At 38.5% G+C, this 18,400-nt stretch overlaps 1 protein-coding gene across 2 annotated transcripts; it reads left to right on the top strand.

Moving 5' to 3' along the window:
• Positions 1–418: 418 nt before the first annotated feature.
• Positions 419–16,140, top strand: xrcc1 (X-ray repair complementing defective repair in Chinese hamster cells 1). 2 transcript variants are annotated; one of them, XM_026373023.1, is made up of 18 exons: positions 425–439; positions 755–899; positions 1,031–1,123; positions 1,956–2,063; positions 2,154–2,312; positions 2,902–2,979; positions 3,598–3,721; positions 3,979–4,085; positions 5,170–5,332; positions 5,421–5,664; positions 6,664–6,780; positions 10,899–10,980; positions 11,264–11,375; positions 13,640–13,688; positions 14,194–14,330; positions 14,626–14,716; positions 14,817–14,892; positions 15,133–16,140. In XM_026373023.1, exons 2-18 carry the CDS (start codon positions 849–851, stop codon positions 15,238–15,240), a joined length of 1,899 nt encoding a protein of 632 aa, XP_026228808.1. In that variant the 5' UTR covers positions 425–439; positions 755–848; the 3' UTR covers positions 15,241–16,140. The 2 variants fall into 2 exon arrangements, with proteins under 2 accessions (XP_026228807.1, XP_026228808.1); XM_026373022.1 differs by having other exon boundaries at positions 419–899.
• Positions 16,141–18,400: the final 2,260 nt, after the last annotated feature.

Raw genomic sequence — 18,400 nt, 5'->3', positions numbered from 1 at the left:
AACAGCAGGTGTATTATGTTGTCCTCAGGCAGTGGTTAAAGTTCCTCTGGAGAGAGAAATACTGCAGCACAAGCTGTAATGAAATTTGCTAAATTCATTACACAGTGAAGCAAGAAGTGTTTGGCAATTTGTATCTTTTCTGCTTCAGATTTCCAAATGCCTGCTATGAAATAGGTCTGCTGAAAAACATTTTAATACAATTTTAACTGTTGACTGTTTGTTTAAAGAGATCTATTTCATCTGTTTCACATTTTTTAATCCACACCATAATTGCATAGGGGTGCTTGTAAGTTACATGTGCACATTCTGGACACATGGTGGCGATATTAGCCGCTGATGCGCTGATAAAATAGTAGAAGAAGAAGAAGAGGGACACGCTCATTGGATGGGAGCGTCATTGGCCGGAAGTTGCGTCACGTTATGAGACAACAGCCTTTTGGTGGGAAAATGAGTTTCCCTCAATGCACATATACCTAAAATTTAAACACATTTATATTTATTTTCTGAGTTTTGCGGTAATGCAAAGTGAGCGGATATGTGTCTAGTACATGCTAGTTTGATAAGGTCGCGTATAACAGCCCTTTAGGTGTGTTAAAATCATCAGGCTAATCAGGAAAAGTTCCCTCTGCCTATTGTTTGCTAGCGTGCTATCACATTAGCAAATTGTCTGTCGCTAAATAGAAACAGAGTTAGTTTTATTTTTAGAGTTTAAAGTCGCTCCCACTGAAACCTGGTGTGTTTTATGTTTTGTTAGCCGGTCACGATACAGCTTAGTGGCAAGACAGGCGCTCCGTTCGCGTCTCTGCAGCTAGTCAACATAAGTGTTTATCTTGTGGAGAATCAGCAACATGCCAGAAATCAAACTCAAGCACGTCGTGTCTTGCAGCACTGAGGACACTGTAAGTTGTTCTTATGTCACTTCCACTGAATTTTGTGTCTCTTGATGTATCCGAGATGTATTTTTCAAGCATTTAACGCTAGCCAAATGTGAGGCTTTCTTCCACTCATTTCACGTCATCGTGTATAACAGACCCACAAGGCAGACAACCTGCTGAGCTCTGACACCTACAGAAAGTGGAAAGCAGCAAGATCCGGGGAGAAGCAGACATCAGTTATCCTGCAGGTACTCTTTCCTCTCATACTCAAGTTTTTAACCGGCAGTGGTTGCATGGTTTTGAATTCAGTCACAGCAGGATCTACTCCAATATTAGTTATAACCTTTCTGTATGTGGCTTCAGGGTGTTGGGAATTTGTTTAATTCAACATAAACATTGGATAGTGTATTGGTTAGATCCCTGCCCTCCTTGCGAGAGACTGAGGTTTGAATCCTAGCTGTGGCTAGGACCCCTAGCTCCAGCAGGGGTCCTGAGGCAATACCTCCCTATGCTTGTACCTTGTACATCACTTAGAAGTCGCTTTGGATTAAAGCGTCTGCCAGTTCCTCATCTCCTGAGTTATTTTTGCTATGCAAGTGTTTAGTTTGTGCTCATAGATATACTTGTGTATGCCACATTACTTAAACAGTACATTTGTGTGGATGTAGAAGAGGCTTGCCGCTTCCCTTTTCTTATGGTTTTGGTTGTCTTTTTTTTTGACCAGAGAATATATTGAAAGCAGTTTTTTATTTATTTTTTTTTTTACTTTCAATTATTCTCTGTGGATAAGGCAGCAGTAAAGTTGCCAAATGCTGACTTTTAATCATGTCTGGGAGAAAAGTAGATATCTCGGTCATCTTTACTCCATTTTACTAGCTTACCTTTTTATAAAGCCTTACTAGCTAGTGAGGTCAGTGCTCTCTGCAGCACTGACTTCACATTATTATCCCTTTATTACATTATTTTATGAGTAAGGGGGGTGATTAATCTGTGGAAATGTTTCCTTAACATAAAAATACAAAAAGTTTTTATACTGGTTGCATTTTTAAATTATTTGGCACTCTTACTTTTTTTTCTTAGTTTGAAAAGGAGGAGCAGATACACAGCATTGATATTGGAAATGAAGGCTCGGCTTTCATTGAGGTGTTGGTTGGGAATTCTTCAGCTGTCAAAGATCAGGACTATGAGGTATTCTTTCAAAACCAAACTAGTAAAATGATATCACTTCCTTACTATGTTAATGAGTAATCACTCCATATTATGTACTTTGATTTTGAGGTTCTTCTAGTTATGTCATCCTTCATGTCCCCCACGGAGAGCCGCAATAGCACCAACATGAACCGAGTGCGTTTCTTTGGGCCAAACCAGCTGCAGAAGAGCACAGCACAGGAAAAGTGGGACAGAGTAAAACTTGTATGCAGCCAGCCATACAACAAAGTAAGCTCCCAGTGATTTCTATCAAACAATACGTTAAAAATAACTTCAGGTTTTAAAGAGAGTATGGTGTCCATACAATAGCAAATGCAAATGTGTTTGTACAGAACATTTTATTATAAAGAAACCCATAAAAACATACATATCAGATACTTTGGGTCAGACACAATGGCTACAAAAACAACAACAATTCATAGGCCTGAGAAAACAGAAAGGTTTTAGACTTAGCTTTAAACAAAAGAGCAGTTTTTATTTTGACCTTATTTCATCAGGCAAACCATTCCAGAGGAATGGTTCAGAGTGGGTAAAGCAATTTTTTTAAGTTTATGTTCTAGACCTTATTTATATTTTGAATCAGGGGATCTCGATTCTAGGAATTTGAGAGGTCTAAAAGGGCTGTAGTTGGTAAGCAGGTCAGAAAAATACTGGGAAACTGAACCACCTAGTGCCAAACACACTATCAGGATTTTAAATTTTAAATATAATAATCATTTTTTGTATATTTTGTATTGAACTGGGGGCCAGTGAAGGGATTTTGGTATTTTAATTAAAATTGAAATGGTCTAAGATGTTTTTCTGTGTGTATTTATAGAACATAGCCTATGGACTGGCCTTTGTCAAGTTCCACTCACCTCCTGACAAAAATGACCCCCTTCCAACAACCTCACCAGTAAGTTCAGCATCATATTCTCAGTGTTTTTGAAGACTAGTGGTCAGTCGATTTATCGAGCTGATATCTGAGCAGACGCATCTGCAGCCTTCAGAGCGATCATTTCACTTGCATAAATGACAGAAAATGACATGGCAGTGAGTTAGATTAGTCAAGAAGTTAATGCCACAGCTTCTGCTCTCTGTGTTTATGTCTTTGTATTGATTGTACTTTGTCAATAAATTTTATTTTGGGAAATTTTTAACTTGATGCACATTTTGTATGGCACCAACAAAAAGCTTTGAATTATAACTCGTTGGGCTGTTTGAGTGTGCTACTGCAGGATTAAATATCCCATTGCTCTGTTATCAGCACCTTTTTTAGTTGACAAAAATAGATTTTGGTTTTCAGATTTTAAACTTACACTGATGTTCTGGTGGGAATTCAGCACTAAAAGTTGACACAGTGTGTCACTGCACTATGTGCAGCACATTTAATCTGTCCTCTAAGCAGCACAAACTTTTAGGCTATAAAGTAATTTGTGAAGATGAAACCTTTTGTTGTTTTAAAGGGAACACTTCACTCAGTCCTTTCATCCTGTCTTTTAACACTGAACCTTTCTTTCTTCTCTCCTGCCAGAAACTGACAAAGCTGGGACAGTTCAAGGTGAAGGATGAGTCTCCTTCATCTGGGCCCAGTCTTCAACCTGGCAGTCTCTTCTTCAATCGGGACAATGCAACAAAGTCCAGTACCCCACTAAAAGGTAAATCCATTGATTTAAATTTACCAGCTACTGAAGGCCAATTCAATTTGCTCAGAGTCCTTGTGATTAGAAAGGGGTAATCAATTCAAACAATTAAACGCAGCACAGGCCTAATTAGGATTTATTTAAAGCTACTAAAGTGTGCCAAGAGACAAGAGCGAAGAGTGACTTCAAAGGCAGTTCTTATTATCAAATTGCTTTGTGTGAATAGTTTTCCTTTGTTCCCTCACCAACCCTCTGCACTTATCTCTTTTCAGTGTCTCCTCAGAATGAGAAGTTGAGTTATGCTTCTGCTGCCCTGCATGCTAGTGGCACCCCACACTCTTCAAGCCAACCTTCCTCCTCCAGCTCTGCCTCACCGCAGGTAATGCACACCACTGTCACCCTCATTCAGTGCGTTTACATGGACTCAAGTGACCATGGTACTGAGAGAAACAAGGTTTCTTTGGTAATTGGGGAATACATTTACATGCACTCAATAAACCTGGTTACTGGAAATCCGAGTATACATGCAGAAAAAGAGTCATCTGATTTCTCCTCTGACCTGGCCTGATTTGGGAAAATTCTGATTTTAGCTGTGTAGAGACAGAAAAGACGCTTCCCGATCGCTTTGCCTTTCTTTCTCTCTCTCCCCTATTTTTTAATACGCTTGTCAGGGAGGTGACTGACACACAGCGACAGTCACATCACTATTTACAGCACAAACTGTCAAAAGTGACTTATTTAGATGTTTACGGGAAACTTTGTGTTGGTTTCAGTTTTATGTTCATTTCAGGCACACTTGATTTAAACACAAGATCAATTCACTATGTGTAATGAGCTCTGCTTTCATCCTTTAATATATCACAGTGGTGTTTTCCACTGTTTGAAAATACTGGTTCATCAATTTTCATGCAGTTTTTTGTAGCTTTCATCAACTTCAGAAAATAGCTTGAAATATTTTTTGGCACAAAAACTGCATCTGTTTAACTGCTTGAACAGACAAGATATCAGCTACATGTCATATTAACGTTTGAAAGAAAAACATAAATAGGAAAATTTTTATTTAAATACACTGCATAAATAAAGTACGCGCCTGGGAATAGTTTAGTGCGTTAAATCACAGTGATAATCAGTTCAGTTTATTTTTCTAATTGTCTTTTACTAAAGACTATAATACTTTAAAAATTAGCATAATCATTGTCACCATTTTGTGTGATAAAGATTTGTTTTAGATGACTCACTAATCATCAGAGGAAAAAACTTTCTCCTACATTTTGGCAACAATTAAGCTAATTATAATATTATGAAATGTACCCATCAGTTGAACTTTTTGTGCAACTCCTCTTTATTCCAGTTGTCATGTAACAGCTCTTCATCCACAGCTCCTGTCTCAAACAGGAACACTGTCATTTTAGTGCTTCGAGCATGCAGATTGTTAGTTATTTATATTAATTGTTTCTTCATAGCCTCCAGCAAAAAGAAAGTTTGAGTTCAGCAAAGAGCGTCAGTCTGCCTCCGGCCCTCCCCCTTCAAAGAAAGCGAGTCCAGCTGGCTCACCTGAGGCCAAAACTACGACCCCTAAACACAAACCCAGCACAGCCAGCACACCCACTCCCAGTGCAGCAAAAGGTAACATTTACCTCACCGCTTATGAGTCTGAGCATACAGATTATTTTCTTACTGAAAAATGCCTTGATTTTCTAAATTGTCTTTTCAGCTTCCCCGGCACAGAAATCCTCTGAAAAGAAGAAAGAAAGTCAGTCCAAACCAAAACCTGAAACCAAACAACAAAAAGCAAAATCCAAGAGTACTCAACAGGTCCCATTCAACCGGATCATGGAGGGGGTTGTCTTTGTCCTCAGTGGCTTTCAGAACCCCTTTAGAGGGGAGATTAGAGAAAAGGCTCTGGACATGGGAGCTAAGTATCGACCCGATTGGACACCTGACTCCACACACCTTATGTAAGTATCCATCAGGGAGGGGAAAAAAAGAAAAGTATGTATAAACTGTATATTTAAGTTGTCCTCACTATAGCACGTATGTGTGAAATGTTTTTATGATACAAGTTTTAGGGAAATATGTGGAGACTGAGATCGGACAACTGAACCCAGTATTATGTCTGCATAGTTATAATTAAACTAGCTGCTGCTCAGTTTAGCATAAAGACTAAAAGCTAAAAAAAATCCACGTAGCAGATTCTCTAAAACTCACAAGTTAACATGATGTATGTTGTTAATGTGGTTTGTTTAATTTGCACCAAGGGTAAAATAAATAAAAAATAAATTGATAAAAAATTTAAAAACTATTACTTTACTCTGTGTATTTTGAGATTTTACATGACACAATAGAGTTACCACAGTAAAGCAACATATCTGTTTTAGTCTTACAGTACATAGATTTTTAACTTCCTGTAGTTGTAAAGTAGTTTAGTTTGAGCATAAATTTATGCAAAATGTTGTGACAGTTTTCTCAGACTTTGAGATGACATAATGTCAGATTTTATATTCCACAAATCAAAAGTTGTCGCTGTAAGGAACAGTGATCAAAGAAAACTTCCCTTCCGGTTTCACAGGTTATAGATTCAGCCACACTCTTTCAGGGCCTTTGTGATTTTGTACACATATAAAAAGGTGTGTCGATGTACCTTTTGCGTTGCCACACTTTATTCAAATATCTAGAACGTTGGTAAACATATGATTTATTGAGGCAATTGTAATATAGGGGATGTTTTTTCATGAGATATTTTCATCTGTAGTTGTTTGTTATCATTGAAACAGATTACTGGATTGCATAACAGCTCTGTTGGTGCACTCAATAATTCAGTTTGGTTGCATCTTGATCGCTGCTGTCAGAGCAGACTATTGCCCTTGTCAGCTTCTCTTTGTGATGTAACCGTATGTGTTTCTGTTCTATGTGTGTGTTTGTGTGTGCACATCTGTTTTTGGCGCATTAATCTCCAGCTGTGCCTTCGCTAACACCCCTAAGTACAGCCAGGTGAAATCAGCAGGGGGCATCATCGTACGGAAGGACTGGGTGATCGACTGCCATAAGAGGAAACAGAAGATCTCCTATAAAAAGTAAGAGAGACAGAAATACACAACAAACTAGAGAGAAGATTTTATAGTTATAATAGTGACTTAAAACTGAATTGAGGTGGAATTTCAGACCTTTGTGGCCACAGAATCAGCTGGTTGGAATTCACTGTCATGACACTTGTGCCTACTGACACCCTGTTTTAGTGTACAGAGCATGCGTTCATTGCATTAATTCACTTTGATTAATACTTTCTCTTAAGCCACATCTGTACTTCTACATTGTACAATCTGTGCACAGCACTCACACTGATTGAAGCGTCCAGAAATACACCCCTCACAGCAGTGATGCCCACTTGCTACAGAGAACATTGTAACCTTGAGCAGCTGATGCCTGCTGTGATCACAAATCCAACCCGGTCAGCTCCAGCAGCTCTCTAATTATATGCCTCATTATTGGGGGAGCTTTTGCAACATCAAGGTTTTTTATCATCACTCCATATGAGTCTGTGTCTACTGAATAATGTAGAGCTGAAAACCCATCTTAAGCAAAATTAATTGGAATAGTACTGTACTTGTGTTATACTGTATGAAACTTTGCTTTACCATTTTTTCTTCATGTGAGGAATCAATTGGAGAGTCTATAAGGTATTAGCATTAGAAAATTAAAAATGCCCATTAGAGATGGGCAATATAGAATTAAAACTATATCACAATATTTTACTAATTTAGTTCTAACAATATAAGTGACAGTCTTTATGGATAGTCACAGCAAACAACATTGGGAGCATCATGAAATACTAAACCAATTGAGTGGCTAAAATTATAGTGTGAATGAAATATTTCCTTCTTCCTTTCTTCCTGATTCTCATAACATTTATCCAGAGCCTATGGTGACATTAAATATCTTGTTTTGTCCAATCGACCCCAAGAAAATGAAAAACAAAACAAAAACCAAGGTATGAACTGAACTGGCTCAGAAACTAAAGTCCGAACAGACCCATGAATTAATAGAATCATTACATCCCTACCAGCTGGAGTACCTTTCATTTGGTTCAACAGAAGCAGCAGCAATAACAGCATGCTAACTATGTGCTACATACATACTGTAGCATGACTGTCTAATGAATGCTGAGTTTTAAGATTTGGTAAAGAGAGTAGCTACTTTATGCTTTTATGCTTACTGCAATGAGGAAACAAGCTGGCTCGAGATTGTAAATGTCTGAAGGGTTTGAGATCTGTGTTCACTATAATAGACCTGTGGTAATGTAGGGTTTAGCGGATTGATCGGTGCCTCTGGCTAATACTGTAAGCACACAAAGAAAGTGCAACACACGTGTTTATTCTGTGAAGACTTTAAAAATGTTAAATTCCTTTAAAAATAATTTCAGCTGCTTCATGTATGAAAAAATGACTGTAGGCACAGGCTATAATCAAAGTAATTGCTACTCAGCTCAACTAACAATCAGTTTGCTGTTGTGCCTTATACAACATTAATTTTACTATATTTGAATATTTAATAATAGTAATGACTCCGTGTCTTCTGTACTTGCTTCCTCTGACAAACACTGAAGTCTCAGTTACAGAACTGGTCAGTAGCTTGAGCTGCAGTGCTGGTAAAATATTCTGGAGTTGTTTTTTTCACTCTTACCTTTGGAGAGTAATGACATCAAAGAAGAAGACTGCTGACTGGACGGCTTAGATGGATTGGACACATTACCTTGAACTTGATTCATTGTGAGATTCTCAATGTGGGTGATTGACAGTGGTCGTCAACCCTGCAGATACCTTTTTAAATCAAATGTCTCGTTAGTGTAATCTTTTATTATGTATGACACATTCTGCTGCCTGAAAAATAGGCCCTTTTATCCACTGTGATCTCTTAACTGTACAGAAAGTGTTACAGAAATTAAGCTACAACCTTTCTTTTTCATTCACATTGCCAGTGTGACCTTTACAGAAAAATGTCTGGGTTCTTTTCAGATATGACACCAGTGTGTAACATCACCGGCTCATTTTCACATTGAAGTGTGCATATCTCAAAGAGGACATGGTGTTATTGAAAACACAAATATATCCACAGATCACTTTCAAGCATTAAATGCAAGTTTGGTGCTGAAACTATTAGTCAAAAATTTATTTGTTAACTATTTAATAATCAGCTTTCTGTTTGCCATCACACAGAAATGGAGCAAAACCTTAGATTTGCCTTTCATGTGGCATTATTAATTCATTTAATTTGACAGTCATTTCAAAGAGATTGCCATCCAGCTTCAGCAGGTGACATCTCTAGATAATGTTTTGATCAGGTTTGTTGTCAAAGCCAGAAATAAAAGTGGTTAGAGAGAGTTTTAATAGGATTATTCTGGACAGCCACAGTGTGCACAGCACAGAAACTGATAGAGAGGGGCAGAGAGAGGCTAATGTAGAAAGCTTTTTAAATAAGAACTGCTCAGAGGTGATGGCACATAGTGCCTGGCTTTTGTGAAATCTGATCCTTACTTGAAGATTCTCAAAAAGTGCATTGAAATGAGACGTTCGCTGCGGCCTGTGTCGTCATTCTCACTTGTGCTCGCCTTTCTCTGTCACTAACTGATTGTGCTGAAGATCCCTCTCCCCCGGTCTCCCCCGTCTCTTGTTGTAAGAATAATCCATTTCCCTGCTCAGCACCGCTATTGTGCAGCACGTGGAGTGTGCAGCTTTGATGATGTAGCCTTTATTTAAAATCTGCATCTGCTATGGGTAATTAAACGAACCACTTACTTTGATGATGGCAAGTACCCACACAAACACACACACTCACACTCTCTCTCTCTCCAACTGTTACTCCATCACGCACCACAAGCACATTGTCACGGAGCATCTGGAAACAAATGCGCAACATCATCCTGCCTCGCATATGGGCTGTGTAGTGTATCTATTAATGGGATTGTGACATCAGCTAAGCATCTAAGAAATACTTTCTCCATAGTCATTATCCAATCAGTGAGGATCCAGAGATAGGCAGAAAGAGGGGAGAGCAGAAAACACTCAAGCAGCTCTACAACGCCCCATCACAATAGAGCTGTATCTAAATGAAAATGAGGATTTGGTAAAATGGCAACTTTCTAAGTTTGTGCTGTTGGACCTATCTTATGTCCGTGTGCTTTATACATTTAGTAAGCATACAGTGGATATATCTGCTGACTTTTAGCATATGCATGTAGGCAACTATAATATGGCAGTTTTTGCTGATCTGTTGCATGATGTACGCATTTTATATTTCACTACAACCAACACCTCATGCACTCAGAAGTCCTCAGACGATCTCCCTGTGTTTTATTCTGGGAACGTGACACCACAGTTTAACCCAATTATTTTGTCATCATTGATCTCCTCTCGTGTTTTTATTCTTACCCAGTTGCTGAGCCTCTCCAATCTCTCCAGAAAAGCATTTGCTGTGCACTGTCCACTTGTCTAGTAGCTTCATTAAAAAATATGAGTTTGAGAAAAAAAAAATATTGAATGTCTGCCTAATTCCTGAGCTCGACACAACAGGCCAGCTGCTATAAGTAGATGAACAAACACATTTAAAGCTTTCTGCCACAATTAGAGGAAGATATTGCAATTGTAGTTCTAGTTTGTGATGAAGAAATTGTTAAAGAAAATGGTCACTTGATAAAACTGTGCCCCCAGTTGTTGCACTTTGCAACAATGGCTGCAGGTAACTCTTTTATAACTAGAAGAAAAGAACAGGAATACAGCACGTATACGTATTACACTTGACAGATATGCTGCTTTTTAACAGCCATTTTTAATTGATGCTGGTGGTGTCCTGATACAAAGGTTAATCTAGGACTGGGATGTTGATAGGCGCGTTTTTCAGTTTCTTTTTCCTCCCCCCCTTCAGTTTTATAGACTTTTGTCCCAGCAGGTGAACTTCAAAGTATTTAATATACAGCCAGTGGCAATGCTTTAAACATCAAGACTTCCTGTTGAAAAATATTACCTTCACTCTGAATCTTCCATTTGTTCCACTGTCGGCTGACAAAGCCCCACTCCTATTTGATGCATTGTTCAAGTAAAGCTGATTGGAAGCAAGATATATTGCGCAAGCACTCTTTTCTCTCTATCCTTTCATCATGCTGACACATTGTGTGCATCCCATTTCTGTGTTCCCCCAGGTATTTGATGGATGGAGCAGAGTCGAGCTCGGAGAGCGAAATGGATATGGACGACCAGAGTGAAGAGGAAATGAACACAAAGGTTAATTTGTTTTTTAAATGTTCCTATAAAAAAAGTAAAAACATCATTAAATATTAATTAAAAATGAATAGATCTTGCATTTACACCTCATGAAGGGGAAACAGATATTCCTAGAGCACTTTACCTAGGTTTCTCCTTGCCTTAGATATTTTGCTTACCTTGTGCCTCACTTGTCGCTTTGGATAAAAGTGTCTGCCAAATGACTGGATATAAATGTTAAAAAATAATTTTGCCAGTTTTTAACTGTCACATTTTTAATGCTCTGTCAATGCTGTTTTTGCAGACTCCACAGAAGCAAGAGAGACAGGTCACCCCCAAAAACACACCACAAAAGAGGAATGACGACAATGATGATGATGATGAGTATGGTGGCTCCACGGATGTGGATGAAAAAGGTTTGCATCAGACAACTTTATTGCAAGTGCCACTGGGATTTAAATCTTTTTTTATTTCATTTAAGATTCAGTCAACATCAGCAGGGCCGCTTCAGTGAAGCCAGACATCTCTTATTTTCCTAGTGTACTGCATAAAGTGCATTTTTGTTCTGGAAAGTTGACACTTGTTACGGTGTCTTAAATCTTGTTTTCTTTGCAGCTGTAGCTGAACTTCACCTGAAACAGGCTGAAATGATAATTTAAGTAGAATTGGGCAGCCGGCCCATTGAATTAGAGGTAATCACAAAATGACGGTCAAGATCAAAGAAGCACTTAGTCATGGAAACAACCAAAAAAAAAAAAGAGCAAGAATATCTTCTCCATTATCCTGTGTGTTGAAGGTTAAAACAAACGTTTTTATAAGTTATGTCTCCCAGCCTTTATATCACTGCAGTTTTTCCAAGGTACTTAACACTGATGTTAAATTAATGTTAACACTTTGGGTTGTGTACTGAGTAAAAGGGGAATCTATGACTTATCTGAGTTCTAAGTTCTCTGACACTTCATTTGTCATTTAGAACGGCCTCTAATAGTACAAAAACATGGTCCTGTCGTCTTTGCCACACATTTGATAATTGAGTACTACTTTTATGTCCTAACAGGAAACATTTCCCCTTCACTAAAAGGTCATTGAATCAGAGCATTGACCTCCTGTCACCCACATGTTATTTCCTGCATATTTCACAGTAAACGTCCTTCAGATTTCTCATATTGATGATCTAATTAAATTTTGATGGTCAAACGTCGGTCGCTTTGACCTCACATCTGTCTCGTTCACGTCAATCCAATATCAAAGGGGTCGCTCTTCGAATTTCTGTACATCTGGCACAAACATCCACTTGAAATGATGAATTGATAAGAATAGGAGTCTGGATAGACCTGCATGTAAACTGCAACTGTGAGGCAGTGATTCTAGTTCAGTCATGATGCTTACCTTTACAACTGGATGGATTACCATGAAACCTGATACAGATATTTATGTTCTCTCAGACTAAATAGCAGGAACGTAACATGTTGATTAGCAAGCAGACTTCTGATTTACTACCAATTCTTTTTTTGTTTGAGTCTGAGACTTAGGGTTTAGTATTTTTTTCCTCTCTGTATAGAAATACGTCACACTTTACCTCCAAAGTGCCACAGGGCAGCCTGCCAACAATCGAATTGCAACGAGAGGAAATAAGAGAGACAGAAAAAACATTCATCTGTCACAGAGGAAGAAAGGGCAAAGGTTCACAGCCCTGTAAATAAAAATATATATATTTGCTCACTATCTTAAATCAAGAAATAAACATGTTAACTGGATGTGTTTTACACATAGATTCGAGGGCTGAATAGTAAGTGGCTGTGACTCATGGGAAGTGATTCATTCTATTAGCTCAAATAACTAAAGAGGGAGAGAGGGCAGCAGTACAACTGAAGAGGACTGAATGAATGAATTGAGAGCACCGAGGGAACAATAAGAGCTCAGGGACTAGGCATAAGGGATCACCTTTATGAAGCACTTGAGTTGACAGCGCCACCTTGTAAAGGACATAAGCAGAGTACATTCTGTCAGTTCTGTCTGAGGGAGAAGCTAGAACGAAGGAAAGGCATAATCGCTGTGAAGGGACTTGGGCATGATTCTCATTTCTATGTTAATGGGAACCCAGACGTAAAGTGAAGACACAACAAACACTGAACCCCCCAAGCACATACAGGGAGATGACATTTTAATTAGAGCGTCTTCTCTTTGTTCCTCCTCAACAACACAAGAATGTATGAAACTGAATTTCATTATCATATTTAATTAGTTTTAATATTAGGGCCACAGTGCAGTGATGGTAAGATGGAAGCGGGATACAGCCACAACCTAGCTACAGCCTTTCTAAACGGCATTATAATTACCATGTCCATCTGTTTTAACTGACTGCAATCCACACACTTTTATATTTTATTAAATTAATTGTAGATGCAAGGGATTTAAGGGTTAAGAAAACCATGCCAAAGTGTGACACCGTCTTGTAACTCTAGTGCGCTGCGTTCAGGCAGTGTAGGTCATCCAAGTTGTGGGGTGTTCTGCTACAGTACAGAGTCTAGGTCACGCATGTTTTGAAAAACAACTTTTCATGCTTATAAACTTCTACTTAATTTTAATCAACACCCTTTTTTTAGTATTAATTTACTTTGAACTGCCAGTTTTCTATTTAACGTGCATTGTACTGAAAAACTAATACTTAATTTCACAGGAGGTGATGATGATGAATCTGCTGTGGACACAGAGGACGAGCTGCAGAGGTAAACAAGACAAATAATAACTTGTAATGTACATGTGGACGAGTTTATCTATTGCAGTCATTGATTCCACCTCTGCTCTCTTGTGCCTCTAGTAGTAGCACAACCATTGATATATTCTAAAATCTGATTTGCAGAGATGGGTTAGTCACTACTTTCATTTAAAAATACATTTATTATCTACACTTAGTATCTGCAAAGCTCCACAAACAATTTCAACATCTATTTCTAGCACTGCTCCTGTCTTTGTTTGTGTTTAGCTACTTGTGGAACAGTGAAAGAATGTGAAACCATTAACAGAAATGTCATTTCCATGACCACAGTCCTGCCTGTCATTCTAATTTCTTGCTTATTATATTTCTCTTATCCCTGAAAAGGAGACCTGTTGTGCTCTACAGGTGTACAGTGTAGCTGTGACCACTGTTAGAAGTTCAGACACAGAGCAGAGATAAGCTTTCCTCGTTTGACATGTTTCTTTATTTTATCTCTTTTTGACATTTGTGCAAAGGGTGGAGAAGGAGAGCAGACAGAACAAAGCAACAGCAGAAGTGAAGACGGTGAAGGAGGAGGATCCATATGGCGGCTCGACTGATGAGAACACCGATGCTGAGGCTGAGGAGGACCATCCCATCCCTGAGCTACCAGGTTTGCCTCTCTTTGTTCTTATTGCCTGTCTACTTTGTCTGTACTTGTTCCTATCACAGTAACGCATGTCTCCCTTCCTTGTTGGACATTGCAAACAGTGACAGAAAGTAATTGGATGGCTGTCTGCCTTTTAGAGGTGCCACACACAAATGCCAAAACGTATACCATTTTTTTTCCTGTTTGCTCTTTTCTCCCTTTTATAAAACAGCCCCTGTAATTACTCCACCTCTATGTTGTGTAATCATCCATCTTACTCTTTTTCTCCTTTCTCTTCCCTTGTTGTAATTTCTTCCAGACTTCTTGAGGGGAAAGCACTTTTTCCTCTACGGCAAATTTCCTAACAACGAGAGGCGTCTGCTGTTGCGGTACATCGTTGCCTTTAATGGGTGAGACAGACTTCCCTACAGTGATGTACAACAGAGATGTAGCATGAAAACCAAAATGTTTGTAACTAAATCTTTGTAAAATGCACTGTCTCTGCTCCAGAGTGACCGAGGACTACATGACAGAGAAGGTGCAGTTTGTAATAACCAGTGAAGGGTGGCATGACTCTTTTGAAGATGTGAGTTGTCTCTCTCTCTCTCTCAGTCAGATTCTTTCTTTGGCCTTATATCAGCATTTTTTTAACAGTCACAGCCAAAGATGACAAACAAATGCTGAAGAATGTTGAACATTTCTATATGTATGTGTATTTTCAATATCTTGTTAGCATGTGAGTTAGCTCTTTTGTCTCTTTATTTAAATCCGTTTGTAATGCAGCAAGAACAATTCATGACTCTCTCTGATCCTGTTTCCAACCCAGGCACTGATGGAGAACACCAATCTGAACTTTGTTAAACCTGCATGGATTTACGCGATCAATGAACGACAGAAGTTGCTGCCCTATCAACCCTACTCTGTCGTGCCCTGAATGACACACTGGATGTACACACCGGCACTTCATATCTTGTTGAAGACACAGTGAGGAAAGCCATAGACATTATTTTTTCCATTTGCAGATTCACCACTTGACTTTGAAGAAGCAATAAACCAATTATTGTTTAACAATTCATGAAATGTTTTCAGTGCTCGTCCAGTTGACGTAAATGTTTTCACCACCATGTTCTCACCTTTTGGCTGAGCTGAGAAAATGTCTATTTAAATTGTGTCTGTTGATAGAATAAGGTTTAGACCGAGTATTAGCCTTTTATTAGAAGCTTCGCCACATCATCATCAGTGTGCTACTCAGGCTCGCTGGCTTTATGAATGAAGCACAGTCTCTCGTATTCAGGACCTGTTTATATTTCTCAGTTGCTTTGCTGCAGTTTGCCACTGCTCACCTCGGCTACCTCAGGCTCTGTCTGGAATGAATTATGATCCTGTCCTGACTGCCAGCAGCACTGATAAGACCCTGACTTGTAAAAGCGGGCCGACTATTATGTGACTCGCCCAAAGTCAGGTGAAAGTTGACAGGTTTTAAAGGCTGCAGACACCAGATGCAAAAACACGTTACTCATGGAAATGTAAATAAATGCTGGGGGACTGGATGTTTTTCTTGCTTTTCATTTTATTAGCTGCTGTGAGGGTTAAAATGATGGATTTCTGTCTATTAGTTGATAGTTGTTATATAATAAGTTGTGTGTGGTTTGGTTTTATTCATGTTTAAGATTCTAAGAAATGAACAGACTCAGCAGATGTTGGGTGTAAAACAGATGTCAGTGTTTTCCCTTCTTTAATACTTTGACTCTTTGAATCTTCTTATTTGCACAGAAGTCCTGAACTTACTGTGTTTATTCAAAGAGGCCTGTTGAGGCCCCAATCTTAAACTTTCTTTTCTTTGTTATACTTAATTATTTTGTCTAAATAAAAAAATAGATTTGTAATTGAGTGTATTGCTCTCATTTTTATTCATCAAGCTATCTTTGCACTCAACTGCTCTCATCCCTTCCTATGCCTCACTCCCTGTGTGTTTGCAGCTCAAGAGCCACTCTATTCCTTTTCATTTCCTCCCCTCATCTCTAACCCTCTCTACTCCCCCTAATTTACTTCTCCTGTTTTGCACCCTGGAGCCACTGGGTCATCTGCTCTTCAGTCGAGGGATTAGACAGTTGGAATGTGGCGGCTACAGGCGAGAGCGAGGCTGTAGGAAACATGAAAAGGTTCGGCTTCTCAGGAAGGATGCACTTTTAAAGCAGCCAATGATCACTCTGTTTTGTTTTATGTTTTGTCAAATCCATTTAGGTGTGGAAGCAGGAAAATTGACGGCAGCTATCAGCTTCATCCAGACACGTATTTCATTTATGCACGTGGCTGTCATCAAGATGGCGCAGAGCATGTGCTGCTTTCAGATTGTCCTATTTCACAGGTTGTCTTTGTTCAAACACAGTTTTCACCTAATTCTTGTCACCTTGATCTCAAACAGTAAGATTAATTCTTAGCTCTTAGCATTTTATGCTTCCTCTTAATCTTGGAAATGACCTTTAGTAGCTCTGACTCTGTAGTTTTAATCCTCATTATCACTGACAAATCGTACAGGCTGTCTCCAATTGATGTTTTTCTTTAGTTATAATATTTTGTTGTATGCTTTTTTTATCCCATATATATATATATATATATATATATATATATATATATATATATATATATATATATATATATATATATATATATATATATATATATATATATAAATATATATATATATATATATATATATATATATATATATATATATATAAACTGTAATTACGAGGACGACAGAATATAGACATGTCATTCTGTGTGGGGAAAATAATCGACTTTAATCTTGTGAGACAAAACAAAAATTGCCAAGGGGGAATTGATACTGTATATAAAGAAACTCAGTGTAATATGGCCCATAATGATTCGCCTGCTGTTAATATCAATATACTGGAATCCGATTTATCTTTGAACTGTATTTCTGTATGATCTCAGCTACATCACTGAAGGTTATTCAGGCAGAATTTAGATTAAAGTAGTGTTTATGAAAAGACTGGCCTATGAACATGAATTACAAAGTCAGTTCAATCAAAGGTAGAATCGATGTGTGGTTCCCCTGAGAGCTGAAATATCCCCCCACCTCCCAGAAAGCGCAGATGCTCCTGCAAATTCAGAAGAGGGAATTTCACCTGGATGCAACAAGGAATCTGGCTCTTCTGTTGCCGTACATTGGCTGAGTTTGAAGAATAGTGTTTGAAATATTGAGTTTTGGAAATTGGCGTTGGGGGGGCATCATGTGCATCATGCAATGCACAAATATTAAGTCGCAATGGAAAATAGTCAGATCCCGTTCGCATATACTCAAACTGTAATGACAGATTTTTAAAATTGCAAATCAATTAAAGATCAAAAACTGCAGTTTACCGAAGTATTCAGGTCTTTTAATGTGTCTCCAAATTGTGCTCTAGTACGTCCTGTTTGATTTCATTTCTCTGCAGGTTATGACTTGAGTCCACCTGTGGACATAAAGTAGTTTAGAAAGGCACAGACCTTTAAAAGTAAAGCTAAACAAAACAAGTCAGGACAAAAAGCAGAGAACTCTGTAGATCTCCACAGTAACATTTAGATGAGGAACACGTCAGAACAAAGATATGAAATAATTTTTAAAGCTTTTAGTGTTCCCAGGAGAAAAAGTCAGGAAGCACCAGGACTCTTCAGTCAGCGATCCGGCCGAACTGAGTAACTGGACAAGAAAGACCTTAGTCAGGGAGGAGACCAAGAACCCAGTGCTGTAGAGAGGGGGCTCTGGCAGAAGGACACCACCTCAGTAACATCAGTGGTAGAGAAGCTCCCGCCTGTATTGAGTTGCCAAACTGCATTTAAAGAACTGAGAGGATCTGCCAGGTAGAGTGGGATAAGCTGCCTAAATCCAGGTGTGAGGATCTGGTAGAGACGATTCCCAGCTGTAAATGCTGCTGAAGGGGCTTCTACAAAGTGTTGAATTAATTAAGGATCAGAATACTTAGTGAGAGATTTCAGTTTATTATTTTCAATTTATTTGCAACATTTTTGAGAAATATGTTTGCACTTTGTCGTTATTATGGGATATCGATAATAAAATCGTTCATTTT

This window comes from Anabas testudineus, chromosome 16 (genome assembly GCF_900324465.2).
Source record: "Anabas testudineus chromosome 16, fAnaTes1.2, whole genome shotgun sequence".
NCBI lineage: Eukaryota > Metazoa > Chordata > Actinopteri > Anabantiformes > Anabantidae > Anabas > Anabas testudineus.
Note: the sequence above shows the minus strand (reverse complement) of the source record. Positions and strands in the feature narration are given on the sequence as shown.

Bases quoted from the DNA above. Each gene is read 5' to 3' on its own strand.
- xrcc1 (XM_026373022.1), top strand. From the start codon at position 849: ATGCCAGAAATCAAACTCAAGCACGTCGTGTCTTGCAGCACTGAGGAC. The intron at 5,333-5,420 runs GTAACATTTACC...TTGTCTTTTCAG, and splicing joins CACTCCCAGTGCAGCAAAAG to CTTCCCCGGCACAGAAATCC. The intron at 14,331-14,625 runs GTTTGCCTCTCT...AATTTCTTCCAG, and splicing joins TCCCATCCCTGAGCTACCAG to ACTTCTTGAGGGGAAAGCAC.